The sequence below is a fragment of the Camelus ferus genome, chromosome 4 (assembly GCF_009834535.1).
Source record: "Camelus ferus isolate YT-003-E chromosome 4, BCGSAC_Cfer_1.0, whole genome shotgun sequence".
In the NCBI taxonomy this organism is placed as follows: domain Eukaryota; kingdom Metazoa; phylum Chordata; class Mammalia; order Artiodactyla; family Camelidae; genus Camelus; species Camelus ferus.
In genome coordinates, this window is record NC_045699.1 from 10,409,213 (window position 1) to 10,427,811 (window position 18,599).

At 40.1% G+C, this 18,599-nt stretch overlaps 2 protein-coding genes across 2 annotated transcripts in view; one reads left to right on the top strand and one right to left on the bottom strand.

The window, feature by feature from the left end:
• The window catches only part of UBAP2 (ubiquitin associated protein 2), a 95,496-nt gene extending 94,476 nt beyond the window's left edge, over positions 1-1,020 (top strand). Inside the window, exon 28 of the mRNA XM_032477561.1 lies at positions 62-1,020. Within this exon, the coding sequence (XP_032333452.1) occupies positions 62-157 (96 nt within the window). The 3' untranslated portion in view covers positions 158-1,020. The remainder of the gene's footprint in view (positions 1-61) is intronic.
• Positions 1,021-2,278: 1,258 nt separating this feature from the next.
• Positions 2,279-18,599, bottom strand: part of UBE2R2 (ubiquitin conjugating enzyme E2 R2) — a 92,395-nt gene continuing 76,074 nt past the window's right edge. Inside the window, exons 3-5 of the mRNA XM_032477562.1 lie at positions 18,239-18,336; positions 6,897-7,031; positions 2,279-5,605 (exon numbers count right to left, since the gene is read on the bottom strand). Of these exons, the coding sequence (XP_032333453.1) occupies positions 5,386-5,605; positions 6,897-7,031; positions 18,239-18,336 (453 nt within the window). The 3' untranslated portion in view covers positions 2,279-5,385. The remainder of the gene's footprint in view (positions 5,606-6,896; positions 7,032-18,238; positions 18,337-18,599) is intronic.

An 18,599-nucleotide genomic window follows, 5' to 3' on the forward strand; every position in this document is an offset into this window, starting at 1 on the left:
AGCCACCCTGCCCTGGGCTGGGGGCTCTGCTTCAGCCCTGACAGCCTTCTCTCCTCCTCAGAGTGGCTCCGGTCAGCGCAGCCAGCCCAGCTCCCTGCAGCCCAAGCCGCAAGCCTCCAAACCTGCCTACGGCAACTCTCCATACTGGACAAACTGAGCCCCGAAGAGGGGTGGGCTGGGGTGGGGCTTACTCTGGGCAGGAGAGAACACACGGAGCCCATTTCTCTAGGAGCCCGGCGCCCTTTCCTAGAGTTCCTGAGACATGTAACTGTGTCAGCCGAGCCTCTGTGGGGAGCCTGCCTCCCAGACTCGCTGTTGTATGTAGTGTATTTATGTATGTATTTGTAAATGTGATAGAAGTCTTGGGGGAGTGGGGGTGCCGCTGCTACTCTTAGCCAGCTGCCAGCTGTCCCCACTCAAACCCCTTCTCGCTGTAGCAGAGTAAGCCCCTCCCTCCCTTCTGCCTCCAGGCCTTCTACACAGTCCTCTCAGCGGGCAGCGTCTGGGAGGGCTGGTTTAAGGCAGTCTGGGTACTGGGGTCAGGTACCAATGAAGAATCACGACTTATCTCGCTCCCTTGTAAACCACTACTTGAGTTTTCTTCCCCGTGTGATTACTTTATCCATCTCTTTTTGAGAAACTGGTCCTTTTGTCATGCTCCCCCTCTGCCAGATCTTGCTCTGGGAATAGCAGAGATATCACCCCCCGCCCACCATAAAAGTGACACCTGTTTGTCTTCAAATAGAGCAGGGGCTTCTGCTTCTGGTCTGGTCTTGTCCCCAGAGACTTACTTTCTTCTGGCTGACCATTTTTAAAATAATCTGAATTTGCGCTCAGAGATACTCAGCCAGTCAGCTCCCATTTAAAAAAAAAAACTGAAGATATGCTTTCATTTCAATGAGAGCATGTCTCCAAGCAAAGGCTCCTCTATTTTGGTCGTCCTAAACCAGGTGGGCGACTTTCAGAGGTTTTCTCTTTTGCCCAACTCCACCTAATAAAATTCTGAGAGCATGCTCGGTCTCTGTGTGGTGTGACTGAGGGATGGCCCAGGGCACAGGCCACCTGCCTCTGGTTCCTGGGACCCTGGTCTTCACAGGGCTAAAGTAGAGCTCACGTGGTCCGTCTTCTGATGACAGGCTGTGAGAACTTCAGTTGGTATCTCTTGCTTTGCTGGGCCCAAACAGCATCCAGGGAAGGAAAAGGTAAGTGATGCAGCTGAAAAAGAAAGCTACTCCTCCTGACAGGGCACAGGCAGTGTTTATCAAAGTTACCTTTGCTTTTCTTGTGACTCTGTAACAGACTTAGGGGACAAAGCAGTCTCTCACGGGGGCCTGTCAGCAGGAATGTTAGGGCAGGGCATGCTCTTTTCCAAAGGAACAAAGATAAGAACTAAGAACAGTTTTAGGCTTGTAAGAAAGAGAATAAGCTTGAGCAGCTAAACCTGTCCTTTGCTCTTCATCAACCAGATGCAATCTTGACTGACAGCCATGGGCTCTGGTGGAACAGATGGCTAGTGAGTCAGGGCGGCGTGAAGCTGGTAAGTGGGTCCCGGGCTAAATAACTGCTCCAGAAAGTCCCAAGGAATTAACTCACCGGGGGCCAGGGGCCAGGATTCTGACTCCCCCTGTGCTAGTCCGGCTCCTCCCTCTTGAATCCAGGCCACCAGAAACAACCAGGGCCATGAACTCTCCCTGTGTGTTGGCCTCAGGTGTTGTCTGAGGCATTAGAGCGTCTCATTTCAAGAACCAGCCTAGGGGTACAGTCTTCGCCTTTTCTTTTTTAACCTTGGTCCATGGTCATGTGCTGCTATAAAGCCACAGCTTGGGATCCAGACTTTTAAAAAAGATGGGTGTACACAACTGAAACTGAAAATTAAATTACATGGTCTCACACCTGATCCCTGCTTTTTAGCAGCAGGAAGTTAGATGACAAGCGACAATAATAACAGAAAACTTGCCTAAGGAGGGCAGTAGAGCACCCACCCCCTCCTTCACTTCACCGACCTACTTGTATTAGCAGATTGTGCCCTATTTCAGAATTAAGGTTATTAACAAATGCCTTTGTTTTTAATAACCCTTCTTAAAGGCAAGTAAGGATTTGGGGATGTTTATTCTGTTAGGAGGTAAGCTGAGCAGAATGTCATAAAAGGCAGGTCAGCAAGATTTGGTTTCTGTTTAAATTTTTCAGCTGAGCCCTGGGCATAATAAGCAAGGGAACAGGAAATACTAAGACCTTTTAATTTTAACACACAAAAGAAGAGGGTCATCCCATGGGGAAGTAGCAGTACAGGTATGTTTTATTTCACATTTTATTAGTAGACAGATGGGCAGAAAAAGACAAAATAAACCACTAAAGGGGAAGTCAAACACAAAACGCATCAGATAATCTTTTCTCATAAGTTAAACTGAAGAAAAACACCTACAATTTCATCTAAGAAAACTATTAAAGTCAGGTGGGTCCTGCTGGTTTCAGAATAGTTGAAAATTGCATCTGAATCTTTGTAAATGTAAACCTTTTTTTAAAATCAGTATGGGAGGGGTGGAGAGTTAATTTTCAGTGGAGAACTACACATTTTCCCCTTCAATCTCTTACTATGTTTGTCCCAAACAAGGAAACAGCAAATAAGCAAATTACCACCAGGGACAAGCAGAGAAGACTACAAAAAGTTTGGCTAATAGAAAGGAACTCCGGAATGATATGAAATAAAAGTGGGGAAGACAGAAGCAACAACTGAATCTGAATCATATTATACTTTTTCCACCCAGCCTCAAAATACACAGACCTGGAGAGCACCCAGAGACCTCCACTAGAATCAAAAGGAACCTAAAAATGCAGGAGTCTGAGTTCATGTTACACCAAGTAATCAGCACAACTGTACTCACGAGGTTGGGGCCTGAGCCTGAGAGCTCCGCTTCCAAAAGAAAAAGGTTACATGCTCCAGTTTTCTTTTGCCATAGGATGTGTTCTCAGGACAGAGCTCTGGAACCAGCATCTGGGTTTTACAAATCTGAGCTATCAGAATGTCTACCTGCTAAGCAAATCAACACACCCCAGTCTTTCTGGAACTGATTGTACTCTTATCAGAGGCAAACCCAGCCCTCAACAGTAACACCCCGAAGGGCTGAGAGGTACGAACTCTACCTGGCTCTCTGGCTCCCTGAGTCAACGTGTAACAGAGGCCGACAGGGCTGAGCAGCAAAGCACCTCCCACGATGCCAAGGTGTCTGGCCTGCCCTGGAAAACAAATGCTTTAGCAGTAAGGAAAAAGGCTTAGTTTTAAAAGGGGTCCAAGAGAGTGAGACCAAGCTACTGGCTGTAAACAGGACTATGGGAGTGGTGTGTGTGGGGGTAATCAGAGTATTATGAGAGACTCTGGGCTCCAGAAGATTTGTAAGTTATTTGACGTGTCACTTAGGAAGTGTGGGGCATAAAAACCTAGTTCCAACATCCTTCTACAAGAGTTTGTACTCACTGTTTGTCAGCTGCTCTTTTCTCTGAGTTATGACTTCAGTCACCTGATTCAGGGGTGCAAGTAACCCATGGAGTTTGGACAGGTTCTGGGACCAGGCTCAATGGTGTCCTGTATGAACCTTGGCATGTTGAACATTCCCACTTAGTACTAGACCAGACTAGTCCAGAGATGGCTGCTGGGGATTAGCAAATGTTTGGAGAGTTTGAATGAAAACCCTGAGATCAGAAAGGAAGGAGGAACTAAGGATGCAAGCAAGCATCACCTACTCTGTCCTAGGACCCACCTACCCCTCATCAACCCTTCCATTCTGAGCTACACGATCTGAAGAAAAGGAGTTGACACTAGTGTGCAGGGATCTGACAGGATTATAGCCAGTCTTTGCTGTATTTTCCCTCCAAAATATTCCCCACTGAAAGAAAACTGCCCTCCTAGGAACTGGCCCACTCCCGTAAGAAACAAAAATCACCGCCAAGTTCTGAAGTCCCTGGTTGGTGAAGCTTGATGGAATTTGGTATTGATTGAAGTAACACATGATCGAGACGGGGAAATCAAGGCTGCAGCAACTGCAGAGCAGGAAGATCTAGTGTCGCCAAGACACTGTCTGCAGCCAACTCCCTCGGCTCTGCCAGAAGAATCAGAAGAAGCTCAGGGAAAGCTCCATGCACAACTTCTGCTGGCAATCCACAGCCCAAATACATTGAAAGGAGAGAAAAGTCCAGGTCACATCCAACGAGGAAAGCGGGAACCGGTCACTCATGTCTCACGTATCCACAGTTACCACTATCAGTATAAGCAGCTCAATGAAAACCAAAATCTTAACACATGCACCTAGTATTAATACTGAGTAATTAAAACTGGCTACTTAAAAAAAAATCCGCAGTAAGAGTGTATCTCTCAGGGAAAGGCCATGTTAAATATATAACAGATGTTTTCTCTACGAACAGTGGTCACCAGTAGTTTTGACTTTTTCCCCCAGCAGCATCAACCAAAATTGGCATAGTGATTTTTAACTCTCTGTTCCCATCACTAAGACTCCACACACACGCACACATACACACACACTAATCCCCACTCTCCCCACTCCCTGGGGGAAAAAAAAACAACTCTGCTTTCAAAATAAATAGCAATCAAGTGCTCAGTTCTATGTAAAGTATGAATATTTATTTCAGGCTTTAGATCCCAATCGATTTCAAAAAACAAAATCTGACTTCTCAGAGTAGCTGAGGCCTCCCTCCTTGTTAGGATGATTTTCTGGAGGCTGAAGGGGGCGCTGTGCCCTTCACTTCATCAGGCTTACCCTTAGCAAAGTCCCTGATGCCCGCTGTACCCCAGCCTTAAGAAGAGAAAGAAACAAAACTCACCACCATGGTGCCGAACAAATGCACACACACTAATGTAAATGAGCAGCTAAACCTTGGCAAATTTGCTTTTTTTAAAAAAAGTTTTTGTTTTGTGGGGGTTTTGGGCTTTTTCTTTTCTTTTGCTACCCAGCATATGCAGCACTTGTGAACTCCCAATGGGTTCCCAGCTTTAAACACATTAAACGTCTTGATGAAAGACTAATTCTTCAAGAATCTAAAAACAGACCAAATGTGTTTCACTGTGAACACTTTGTAGAGACGGAGTGAGGTGAGAATTTAGGTTGAAAGAAAGAAAGAAAGAAAAAATCAATACAGTGATGGAAGGGCAAAGAATGCAAGAATTCAGACATTCTGTGGAGGATTACGTTCTCTCCGTTAAGAGGTCCACAAAAAGGAGCAAACTGAGATCCATAAGGGGAGTCAGCAGGAGCCGTGTTTGTTTTCCCCACCCCCGTGATAGGTTTTTGCTGAGGGGCCACTGCTAGGTCCCCACTTGCTCCCCTCCCTTTGGCCTGAGACGGCAGGGCAGTGCAGGGGCACTGAAGGAGCACGTCACGACTCCTCATTCCCAGAATCATCATCATCGTAACAGTCGGCATCTTCCTCCTCCTCATCTTCATCATCAATGTCGTCGTCGTACAAGTCGTCATAAAGCAAATCTGAGCTGTTGTCATTGGAAGGCACTTTAGTTTTGATGCAGTATTCCGCCAGGGTCGTGGGGACCTTCACTCCGTCCTTTTCTGCTTCGGCTTTAGTGGCTGAAACCTGTTTCCTGAAGGGAGGATAGTTTATCTAAATCTCCGAAAGATGAATTTATAATTGGTCTAAGAAATTAAAGATTCCTTATGACTCAGGTTTCTGAACTTTAGTACCTACCTACCTACCTGAAGGCATCCGACAGGCCCTCTACTACACCAGAGGTTCGAGCCCTTCAGGTATCATTCTGAAGGACACTTAATAACGCCTTGTGAAGGGTGTTCAAAGTGGTGGGTCTCAAATGCTGGTTAGCCAGAAACCACCTCCCGATTTTTTTCGCCCAGCCATCTCATCCTAAACAGGATGCAGCCCCAACAACTCAATAATCCTATTTGCACAAAGAGTAAAACCCAAGTATCTTATGTTGGATTTCAAAGTCTTGCATGATCTACCTCCTTACCACTTCATTCTCACCACCCCATTACTTTCTCCAATTCCAAAACATTCAGGCCACCCTGGGTTTTTCTCCAGTACCATCAACATACCTAGTTAATTTTTCTGTACTCTTCTGATCTACATATGGTTGGCTGATTCTTGTCACTCAGGTCTAAAATGAAACATCACCTCACAGGTGATATCCTCTGTTCTGACAATCCAATTTAAAGCAGCCATCTTCTCATTCCTTCGTATTATCCTACCTACCCACTCACTATCTAGTATTTCTTTTCTTTTTAGGATTTTCCTCATTTTTGTTCACCTTTCCGTTGTCCTCCTTGCCCCCCTGAATGTGAGCAGAGACCTTGTCTATCTTAATTCTATTTCCTCAGTTCTTAGAACACAGCCTGGCACATACAGCTGTGCAACAAACACTGACTGTATGAATGTATGAAGGCTTCATACATGTATGAAAATGTGACCTATCAAGGGACTAGAGAAACTGAACTTGAAAACCAAAGCAGTATTCTTCCTCCTGCCTCCTTTCTAATTAGACCGACTTCTCTCAGTTGCTCTTGCTCCCTTACTTCCTGACGCTGCCGAGGCCTACAGGCTTGAACCTCTTCTCACAGCGCTCTCCCTGAACCATTCCACCCCTCCCCACGGTTCTGACCCTTCACGGTGACAGCTCTCAAATCATCAGGGTTCAGCCCATACTTTTCTTCTAAGCTCCAGGCCCTATATAAACATTTGGATGTCTCCATCCTGGTGGACATTAGGCTCAGGCAGAAATCTCTTCCCCAAAAATAAATCTAACTGAGAGACACGGAGTAGACATTTGAGTTCAATTTAAACTCTTGGTTCTAGGAAATACTTTGGTTCTGTATGAAGATTTGAAGTAACCAAACAGAAGACAAAACACAGCACCTTACCTAATGATTTCAGCATATTCTTTGTCTTTTCCTTTACTGTCCCTCCATTTCCTGAACATAACCGAAGCATCCACATTGGCTGGGGAGAAGGTGTTGGGCTCATTAAGCAATGAGATTACACTTAACAGGATAGTCCTAAAAACAGGAAAAGAAAGGGTCACCTACGAAGACTCATATTCACAGGACTCAAAAGTATTTTGGTTTTAAACTTAAGAATATATTTGAGACCTTAGGGGAAAGGGAACAGAGTATCAAAATCTTGTTTTCAGTACTCAATCTGACTAGGCTAGAACAAGCTGCTACCTGGGAGACAAAGCAGAGGGAATCTCAGGTTAGCATAAAGGTCATGTTACAAAGCCAAAAATGAACTCTGCAGAAGGCACTGTCTTAACTGGCTACATGTTCCAATCTACAAAAAGGAGAGGCCAGAAAGCTTTTCAAATCACATATTTTAAAAATTGTAAGTTAAGTGCAATAAGAAAAAGCAAAAGCAAAATTATTTAGCTTGAAGTCTCTCTCTTCATGAGGGAGGGTAAAAATGATGTTACTCCATATATTTTAATTCATATCATGGCTGCTTAGAAGATCTGAAAAACCTATTACATAGAAATGCACTTCTTCTCCACATTTCTAAGGGAAGCAAGACAGAGTTTAAGCAGGAGAATGGCGAAAAAGCAACAGCCTTGACATGGATGAACTAGTCTCTGAATAATAGAAATCTTGATTCAGAAATATTTACTAAGCACTTACTATGTGCCAGAGGCACCAAGTGAGCTGTTGGATGTACAACAGTGAGCGAGTTAGATGCCATCCCTGATCGCCCAGGGCTTAGAAATCTTTTTTCTTGTGGGAAATTTTCATCCACAGATAAAAACTAGACACCTTAATCACAGGGAATAAAGTTTCTGTTAGATAAAGTAACAATAAGCTCAACAAGTTTCAAAAATGTTCAAAGTAATTCCCAGGCTTTTTTCCACTACAAGCAATGTGCATGGATGTAAAGAGAAACATGGGAGGAAAAATTAAATTTCTCTACCTTTTCTCATTGGTGCGAGGTTATAGATTGTGTTGTTGCAAAATAGCCTTTTGCTCCTGGCCCCAAGCAAAAAATAAAGGGAGGGAACCAGGCAATTAGATGTTTGATTTGATGAAACCTTTTCCTAAAAAGGGCAAAGAGTTTCTGTTATGTGATTATACAAGATTATGACAAAGGCACTTTCAAAGAAAACGTTCTCATCTAATTAAAAATCCATTTATCACATACATAATAATACCCCACTCTTTCTATCAGGTTAAGAGTAACTCCTTTCCTTCACCCTTCCCCATCCTTCGGAATTTCTTCAGTAATCACACCCAATACAGTAACCACTAGCCACATGTGGCCACTGAGTACTTTGAATGGTAGATGATGCATATGAAGAAGTTTAAACAGTCCCATGCAGTCAGTGGCCATGTAGCTGGACAGCGCAGGTCTAGATGAATTACATTAGCCGAATTAGGAAATCTTCCCCAAGAGTGGTTTCACCAAGTTGATTTTCTTATATCCTGTGTTTCTCATTAAAGTTCCAAACTGGGAAGTAAAATTTTTAAAAATAGTGAACCATCTATTTCTACCAAAACAAGAACTCACTTCTAATACCATGTACTCCTAAATTGAAATCCATGATGTTTTCAGAAGCATCAAGCACTTAATACAGCTGACACTTTCACTTTCTTCCTTTGGAGAGCAGAATCTTTTTTTCCGTACAGAGAATCCATTCCACTGTTTCAAGTGGGGTTAATCTCCTTTCCTTCTATACTTTAAATCGACAATCATGCCATACCTTCATAAAAACAACCTACCTACCCATAGCAGTAGACATGCCACCAAGTGCTGGCCAAAGGATTCCATCCATCTTGCCATGATGATGGGTTTGGGAATATGCACGTGACCCACACTGGGCTAATCGGAACCCTGGTAGGAACTATGATGGTTCTAATAGCTGAAAGGCAATTTTTATTCTTGGTAGGACTACAACTGTGAGAATAGAGAAAGCCTAGATCAGGTGGCCATCTTTGTCACCAAGTGCTGAGAGCCCGCCTAATTTAAGGCCGGTACAGAGCAGAACAGAACTGAGATTTTCCCCGCCTCCACCAAAGATTCCTGACTCAATTCATATGCAATATCCTATTCAAAATTTCAGAACCAGTATGTTGTGAATGGGTTACAGGTAAATTATATATGATTCCCTCAGGCAGCTGGATGGGTAGGACCTGGGACAACTTGAGCCTCTGGAACAGTAACTTCTGGCCAAAGGAACATGTTCAGTTTACTACACTGTGATCTACAAAAACTATCTACAGATACATGTTTCCTATGTACCATGACTGGAAAAGGTTCAGAAGCAGTATCATAACATAGTTTACACTGTCTAGCACTTGTACCAAAATAATTTAACACTGGCGTTAACACCTGTAACATGGCAAACAATTCTGCAAGGTAAGTATTATTAATCCTACTTTTACAGAATGGAAAAACTAAACTGTGAAGACAATGCTGATAGAATGTACAAAACAGAACTGAGCCCTGGGACTATTCCAATGATTACCTCTTTTTCTGTTGTTAGTTTCGGTAAGTGTTTAAAATCTTCATTTATTGTATTTTTTTTTCAGAATAAAAAAAGCAGAAGGTGAAGAGGGTTAACAATAAGTGAAAGAAAAGAAAGAAAAACCAAATAATGAAACTATCAAAATAATATACACAATGAAGAGGTCACCAAAGCATATGAAAGTGATCAGTTTCCCGAAGAGCTGAACAAAGGGGGAAAAGGATAAGGAACACAATATACAATCATTCTTTCTATCCATATAAATTCACAGTTCCACGTGAAGCTTTAGTTTTTAGCAGAAGTAACATCTGTCCATTTAGACAATCTTGTGGTATCTGGACATGTATTTCTTGGATTAGCAGAACAGACCTGAGGGCCCATCCCCAGACTCTCAGTTCCCATAAAGAGTAACTCCACTTCTCTACTGTAGGTTTTGAGGAATAATCCTGTGGTGTAAGCGTTTAACACGTTTCACAATAAAGAACAGACTTAATCCAGTACGGATCTAGGATAAAAATACGGGAGAGTTTTTAAGTGTACTCAATTTACTGCACAATACCCATGACCACCATTATTACCGAAGTCAGAGACACTTCTAGAAATACATCTGCTTCCTCTGTTCCCACTTTAGGCCACGGCAAGGGACTATGCTAATTTTCAGGACACAGGATCTGGGCCAAAAGAGAAAAATGCTGAGAGGAGAAAGGAAGTACAGACAGACAAAAGGACAGACGAAATTACTCCAATTTATGTAGCCCTCAGGTTCATATTTCAGTTCCTTTTGCCTGCTTCACTATCTGGGTCAAAATGATCTTGCTACCCCCCCTCGAATAAACAGTACGTTTGTAAGCAATAAAAACACCAGAAGAAAATGGAAAACTAACCACTCTTTCACAGACACACACACACAGTCACACACACTAGCAAGCTATCAAGTTGTAAAGTTCTATGGAGCTCAGACATGTTTAAAACAAAACTGAAGTATTTTAAGAGACAGGAAATCATAATTAGACATCTAAGACCCAATGGGTAATACTGTATTTGTCCCCTTTTTCACAGGCAATAGTCAAGGAGATGGGGCTGCCCTTTCTCTGTTAGCTACTATGTCACCACAAGTACAACTTTAGCAGGGAGGGCAGAAATAAGCCTTAACTCAGCAAAGAAGATGGTTTACAGGTCTCCATGGGAAAGTTTGGAATTTTGCAGGATTAAAGACTTGGCATTTCCCACCAGTGTATAAATACACCATCCAGGCAGCATGTGAGGTGGAAAGGGTTCATAAAAACCTCAACTTGACTCTTAGAACATATACACATACACAAGAGATACAGAAAGAAACAGTTTGACTGAGATTTTTAGGTTTTACACGTTTGATAAAAGTTGACGTATGGCGAAGCAAAGCTCAGTGCCTGACCTAGAAGGGTTCTTTTAATCTTATTTACACTATTTCAAAAGATGGACCAGTAACACCAGAAGATGACCCAGTTAAAATTCAGTCCTCATTATGTTTCAACATGGGAGAGGAATTTAAAAAGGGTATCATGGCAAAGAAGTCTGTTATGACTGGAAAAATAAAATGTCATAGCTTAATGGTCACATATTATAAATAGTTTTTCTTTATGCTGTTAAAAAACCAACAAATACAATAGTTCTGCTGTGCAGTCCCCGAAACACATAGTAGGAATGAGGGTCCCAGATGAAAATACACAAAATCACAAAATCAGAACATTTTAGTTTAAAATGGAAATTTAAAAAATACACAAAATATGTATCATTTGCACAGAATGAAACTGGCAATTTGAATGCAATGGAACCCAATATGCAAACATCAAGGGAGCAAATAAAACTGTCCTGGACCAGAATGGGGTTTTACAGGCACCCTAGGAACAGTACAGCTATAGCCGTTCTCCTTTGACTTTGCCACCCAACAGTGCAGTCCCTAGCTCCCTGCCCTTTCAGTGGGTTGTAGAGAAGACCAGACAGAAGAACTTCCTACCCTACTCTTGGGACCCTTTCACACGAAGCAGGGGCCTCTAGAGAGTGGGTCCATAAATCTGGTCCCACGCTGTATCTTCACAGTGCCAAGGAACATACTATTATCTATCCTTCACAGGAAAACAAATCTCTGCCAAAGACCACTTTCGTATCAAAGGGCCTGCAGGAGGTATGGTAGGTAGTTTTGGGGTGGTGCCTCAGGAAAAACACTTTTGAATTCTATTGCAAGGTCTGAGAGATCCCCCCAAAGCTTCCCACTTGGTTCTGGAAAAAGCACATTTTGCTTCTTCCAACCAGCAAGAAGAGGCATGGAGTGGTGCTCCTAATCACATACATATGGCAGCATCAGGGGTCCCTACCCCCTACCCTCCCAACTTCATTCTTTGCTGATTAATGCCTACTCCTTAAAACCTTCCAATTCCATAAGGAACTCTCATCCCCTAAACTTAATCTTGGACATCTGAGGATAGGACTGTGGATCTCTTCTTCCAGAAACTTTGCTGGCTTCCTCTAAGAGGAAGAGAACTACTGCACCTTCAGTGGACACTAGTTGGCTGATGCTCTGGGATCCCTACAATTTTAGCATAGCATGTTTTTCTTGCCTTCCCATTTGGCCAACTCTCACTACTCACTGGGTCTTGTTATATAAATTGACTTAGGCTTTCAAAGGTAAGTGAGATGCCTTACTCTTCTTCAGGTTACAAAAGCCTTCTATGTACAACTTTATTTTCTGAATATGTTCACTGGGGTGCTAAATGGAAAAGACCAGTGCAGGTGGACATGGAGAAGTCCAAACACATGTGAATATGGAACCACTTTCAGATAACAATGCCATGCAGCAGTCAAGACTCTACAACAGGCCAAACTGAACCTTATAGCATCTCCACTGCTGTCTTGCTACAGCCATAGACTGGATATGGATGGAGTGTAGAACTCTGCTGACTCTGGACAACTCAGCAGCAAAGGGACTTCATATCTTGCCTCTTGATATTTCAGTGCCATAAATGACCTGTGAGAAGTATGTACAATTTACCACCTTAAGAATAACAGAAACAAATGGGAAAGGGTAAAGTATTTCACATCAGGTTGTGCTCTCCTGACTTTTCAGAGTTCTGGGCACCACCAGGTATCCAAGGCAGATGAGGTTCCACAAAGCATACAAAACACTCTACGTCCCTTAGAAATTCACAAACACCAAAACTCTCCATTTACTCTCCCACTCCAAGATTAACACATTGAAGGACCATGTGATGATTACATGGAACTAAGAAACAAAAAGGTCTTCAGAGACAGACCGCACTCTGTCTGTGGAGTGTGTATCTACTTCTACTTAAACCAATCCCCATTCCTTGTGGCCTTTCTCTCGCCCTTTAAAACAGCCTACATTCTATGTAGTATGTATCTGTCTTTACTAAAAAAAAAAAAAAAAAAAAAAAAAAAAGAAGAAAAGAAAAGAGAAAAAGGGTCTGAGAAGGTAACTAATGATTTCCAATGCAAATACCTTTAGTGCCATGGATGATCAAAGGAGCAATCTGAAAACAATGCGACGCCTCTAAACAAAAAAGCATAAAAGCAAGGAAGGCAATTCCTGAAGTGAAGTCCAGGGAATGCTTCTAAATTGGGGCTCAAGTGACCTGAGGCCCCAGAGAGAAAAAAAAAAATAATAATGTTGGCACCCAAAGTGGCAAAGGTAGTTTTAGAGGGCAGATTAGTATGAAAGGAGTTCCCTGCCCTCAATGGACTGGATTAAATGAGAAACAGGCCTTTTTCTCCCCTGCAACCCCTACCCTCTGGGTAACAAGCCACTGCGGATTGAACCCAGAACCTTGTGAACACGAGCATGCACTCTGCCACCGAGCTATACCCATCCCCAAGGCCTTTCTTAAAAGAAAAAATGTTCTTAATATTTTAGACCGGGACAAGGAAAATACAGCCTGTGTGTAGTGTGTACACAAGAGTAAAGGCAAAAATCTGAATTTCCATGGGTAATGACAATAGATTATCCATCTAGGCAGCAAAAGAACGCAACGAGAAAAACCTTATTTGGGGCTCTGTTTCTGAAGAAAGGAGAGGCTTGTCTTCTCAAAGGGTAGGTGGGGTGGTGGGGTGGTAAGCGTATGACTCAACACTCAACCTCCAAAACCAGGAATCACTTAACACCTTAGAGCTACCACTTCTTCTAGTCTAGGGTTATTACTAGCCCTGAAAAACAAGGACCAAAGTCATACTTAAAGAACAACTCCGCATTTTTAGTCAATGTTTCAACAAATCTTCTGAAGTATTTAAAATCTTTTCTATATATTGTCACTTTGACTATACTGATAAAATAATGTGTGTCATTTGAAAGCATGCCAGCCTCTTAAACAATTGTATACGGTGGAAGAGATGAGAAAAAGGGTAGCCAAGCTTTTCTATAGCAACAATAAATAGCAGAGTAGTGCCCACAAATTCAAGGAAAGAAAGCATGATCCTGAAATCTTATGCCTAGTTAAAACTGTCATCTGAAGTCTAATGGCATACACATTTCCATACACACAAGCACACATTTTGAACATGTAAAAATTCAGGGAACATTATATGGCTCCTAGGAGCAATTCCTCGAGAAATTACTAATGGACAAATTTCGGTCAATTAATGGATCAAACAAAGTAAGACACTGGGCAGCAAACTGAATTCATTTAATAACTTAAGCATTTTAAAAATTGGGATTATGTTACAAAACGGTGTAGATTAGAAATTTTCATAACCCTAACGATAAAGAAATAATGTTAGAAGGAAAAGGGGGAGAGAGAAGATGGGAAGCAGAGTAAGTATATTGATTTTCCCTTCTTTTATATCCAAGTGATAGTATATTATTTGATTCTGAAAAATCAAGTTAATAGGTATGTATAAATAAAGTTAAAGGTACAAATAATCAGCTACTATTGTGTGATGTAGGGATATGAGAGGTTGAAGTAGTAGTCTAATTTTGCTAATGATCATAAAAGATTCTGTGTAAAGCAATGGTCTTAAAACTAAAATATTCATGCCCCTGGAGGTATACGAAGTATCATATCAGTTCTCCCTTCCAGTTTCCCTTTTCACAATTGCCCTTTACAAGAAATGCATACCTCCTACACATTCCAGATATTCCTATGCTGCACTGCCCAGTGATGATGAAACATCACAACTACAAAACAAAGAGAAACTTACAAACAGTTGACCATTTTCCTTTCTCATAAATAGTTTTGTTAAAAGCATAAAGTGACATTTTAAAAAGGAGTGTTTTGCTATATGGTAGAGTATAATAAATTCAGATATGTATAGACTGGAACTGCTGGAAGTATATTTTCATGAAAATGAACTAATTCTATTTCTGACTATTAAGAAATGTATCATCCTTGAGGGAAGAGTCCCATTAAAGTAAAGCAGAAAGCATAGTGACTATGTGGTGACTCCTTACTTCAAAGACATAATAAATTTATGGCAAGTCTCTGTGTATGCCTGATTTATCTGAGAATTAGAATTCAGAGGCATGATGTTTGCCAAGGTAATGTGTATTAACACATTTATTTGAATTAAAAAGGGGAGTCATTTTCTTCCAATAAAAAATATATACTGACAAGATGTACTGAAATCCAAAATACATCTATTGTCTCAACCCTTTCTAAGTATACTAGATTGAACAAAGTACATAAAGGAGTAAGTAACCAGCATAACCACAGTCATTTAATATGTCTTGAGTGGACTTTTTGGTATACACTTCTTAGAAAGTCAGAAGCAAATACATAACTTGGTAAGAAATGGCTAAGAAATCCTTGTGCATATCAGGAAGCTTCCAATTATTTGCTTTTGACAAAAGTGGAGACTCTAATAGTTACTAGCTTCCAGATCATTAAAAATGATTAACAACAATGACTGAATTAATAAATGGGGGAGAACAGATTAATCTCCTGTGCAGAAGAATTTGAAATAATTTATACAGTCTCCTCAGCCTCAATGAGGTATAATTCCCCACTCCTTAGTGTGGGCTACACATACGACTTCCTTCCTTCTAAAGAATACAGAATGGAAAGGGGGCAAAGAGGAACTTTCCAGTGGAGAAACCCTAAAAACAAGAGTTTCACAGCCCACTGATGAATGTTAACATCAAGAGTGGCAAGTTGTGTTGACAGTATGTCCTTGGATATAAACATGATAAAAACATACTTAACCTTCTCCGTAGTCTTCCTCACCAATACTCAATATCCCAGTGTAATAATCAGAGAATCTTAAAAAAAAATTTTTTAAATCCCAATTGGGAGACATTCTACAAATACTGGATCAACATCATCAAAAAATATGGAAAGCCCAAGAAACACAGTTGCCGAAGACGAAATGCCTATTAAACATAATGTGAACCTACCATGCATGGGGGTACTGGATGGAGCAGAAAAAAGACATTAGGTAAAAACTAAGGAAATATGAAAGAGTATGGACTTTAGTTAATAATAATATATTAGTACTGGCTTACTAATTGTAATAAGTGAACCATACTAACATTAGATGTTAGTAATAAAGAAAACTGGCAAATGCTGGGTATTTGGGAACTATCTGTACCTTCTTCACAATTTTTCTGAAACTCTGAAACTGTTCTAAATTTTTAAAGTTATTTTTTAAAAAACACAATGAGGACAAATTACAATGAGATAACCATGTCCACCCAATGGGATGACTATAATAAAAGGACAATAACAAAGGTGTAGAGAAACTGAATTCTCACATGCTGCTGGTGGAAATGTACTATTTAGTGCAGCCACATTGGAAAACAGTCTGGCAGTTCCTCAAAAAGGTAAACACTGAGTTACCATATGAACCATTCAACTCCATTCCCAGGTATATATCCAAGAAAATGAAAAAATATGTACATAAAAAAACTTGTACACAATGTTTAGCATTGTTGATAATAGCAAAAAGTAGAAACCCAAATTTCCATCAACTGATGAACAAGGTGTAGTATAAGCATTCAAATATTATTCAGCCATAAAAAGGAATGAAGTACTCATACATGCTACAAGGATAAACCTTGAAAACTTGCGAAATTAAAGAAGCCAGTCACAAAATAGTACATATGGTTATGATACCATTCATATGAAATGTTCAGAAGAGGTAAATCCAAATAGAAAGTAGACTGGGTTTCTTAGGGATATGGGTGGAGGGGTGGGTATAGAGTTGAGGGGTAATGGAGTACAAACGCTTATAGGTATGAGTTTCTTTAGGGGTGATCAAAATCTTCTCAAATTGATTGTGGTGATGGTTGTACAACTCTGAGAATATTAAAAAAAATAAAATATTAAAAATATTTTTTAAAAAAGTGAACCATATATTTAAAATGGGAGAATTGTGTATCTCCATAAAACATAAAAAAACAAACAAACAAACCGATTCACAACAGATTACTACATGATTTGGAGGGGGCTAGGGTGGTAGATTGATTGATTTATTTTAATGGGAGGCACTGGGGATTGAACCCAGGACTTCATGCATGCTAAGCACACGCTCTACCACTGAGCTACTGAGCTATATCCTCCTCACTACTACATGATTTTTGCCAAATAATTCCAAAGGAATTAAAACGTTTTAGTTCCACTGCCCTAAAATTTTTATTCCACTATCATCACATGTAAATAAGGTTTCTTAATCACTGCACCTACTATCTATCTATCACACACACACATATGCACATGTATATAGATATATACAAAGTATATATAATGTATATTATTCATACATATATGTATATATATAAAAGTAAAGCTGTATTCTGCCTCATTCTAGCAATATAATTATTCATGGATACAGAAATTAACTGAAAACAAATTATCAGGCTAAAAATGCATTTCTAATAATTATTAACTGTAAAAAATAAAAGCATATTCAAAGTGTAATATACTTGTTTTTAATCAACAATACATTAATAAAATAATTGAATATAGAAATGTTTAACTAGAGCCTTATTGTCAATACAGATTTTTGTTGCATAAAAATATAAATAAGGCTATCAAACAAACATTTCAAGTATTAGAATAAAACTCAGTAGGGAGAGTACAATGGAAATGTGAATGCAAGGAGAAAAAAATGAATTCTTTATTTAATTTTGTGATGTAAAACACTGCACTTAAAAACATGCAACAGTCTACATAGTTTTAAAAATTCTTGTAAGGGTTATGTGACCAACTCCCACACATACAGAACATCACTAAAGAAAATGATTAAATATCCATCCATCTAGACAGAGAGTTTAACAGATCAATCTAGTTGGATAATCAAAGGAAATTACAAGAAATGTATGTCTTCCAAATCATAAGAAAAAAATCCACATTTATCCAAAACAAAGAAAAAAAGTCAGATAATAAAAGTTCTTTTAAAAGTATTACTTAAGGTCAAATTTTAGTTTTTAAAGATGAAGACTTAAGAATCCTAGCATAAGGAGGCAACCAATCCTAACATGGAAGTCATGAAATCCAAAGCAGCAGGGTGGAACTTAGGTAACATAAGAGGAAGAATTCAGACTAGAAAAGTCCTTCCAAGGTGAACACAGAGAAATGATTAACAATATGCATCATTACCCGTAAAACAGCTCTTCAAAATGATGCGTACATGCTACCTAAAGATCTAGAAGAGGACAAAACAGCCAACTACAGAAAGGATTCTTCTGTACTTGTCAAAAGACAGTATCTAATATCCAATCTTAAGAGCCACCTAAAAACCAGATTATTCCTTATGTAATTAATTCCTTACCTGACATTTTGAGTAGGATTCCACCTTTCAGAGGGTAATTCTCCACTCTGTGGGTCATCTACAGGCGGATGAAGAATTGATATGCATACATCTCCATTCTACAAGACACAAATATCACATTCAGTAAACACTCAAAAATGTAATATTAAAAAATGTCAGTTGTGCTAAAGTTTTTTTTTTATTTTTAGAAAACTTATTTTCTTATCATTAGGGGAGTAAACAATTCTGCTTTTTCTTCATGTTTGGAATCAATAATAATGAAGAATTAAGACATTTTTAATATTACAAATATTCACTCTGACCAATCTCCAAGACACAATTCTTAGTTTAAAAAACCACTGTGTAGTACCACCTTTCTTAA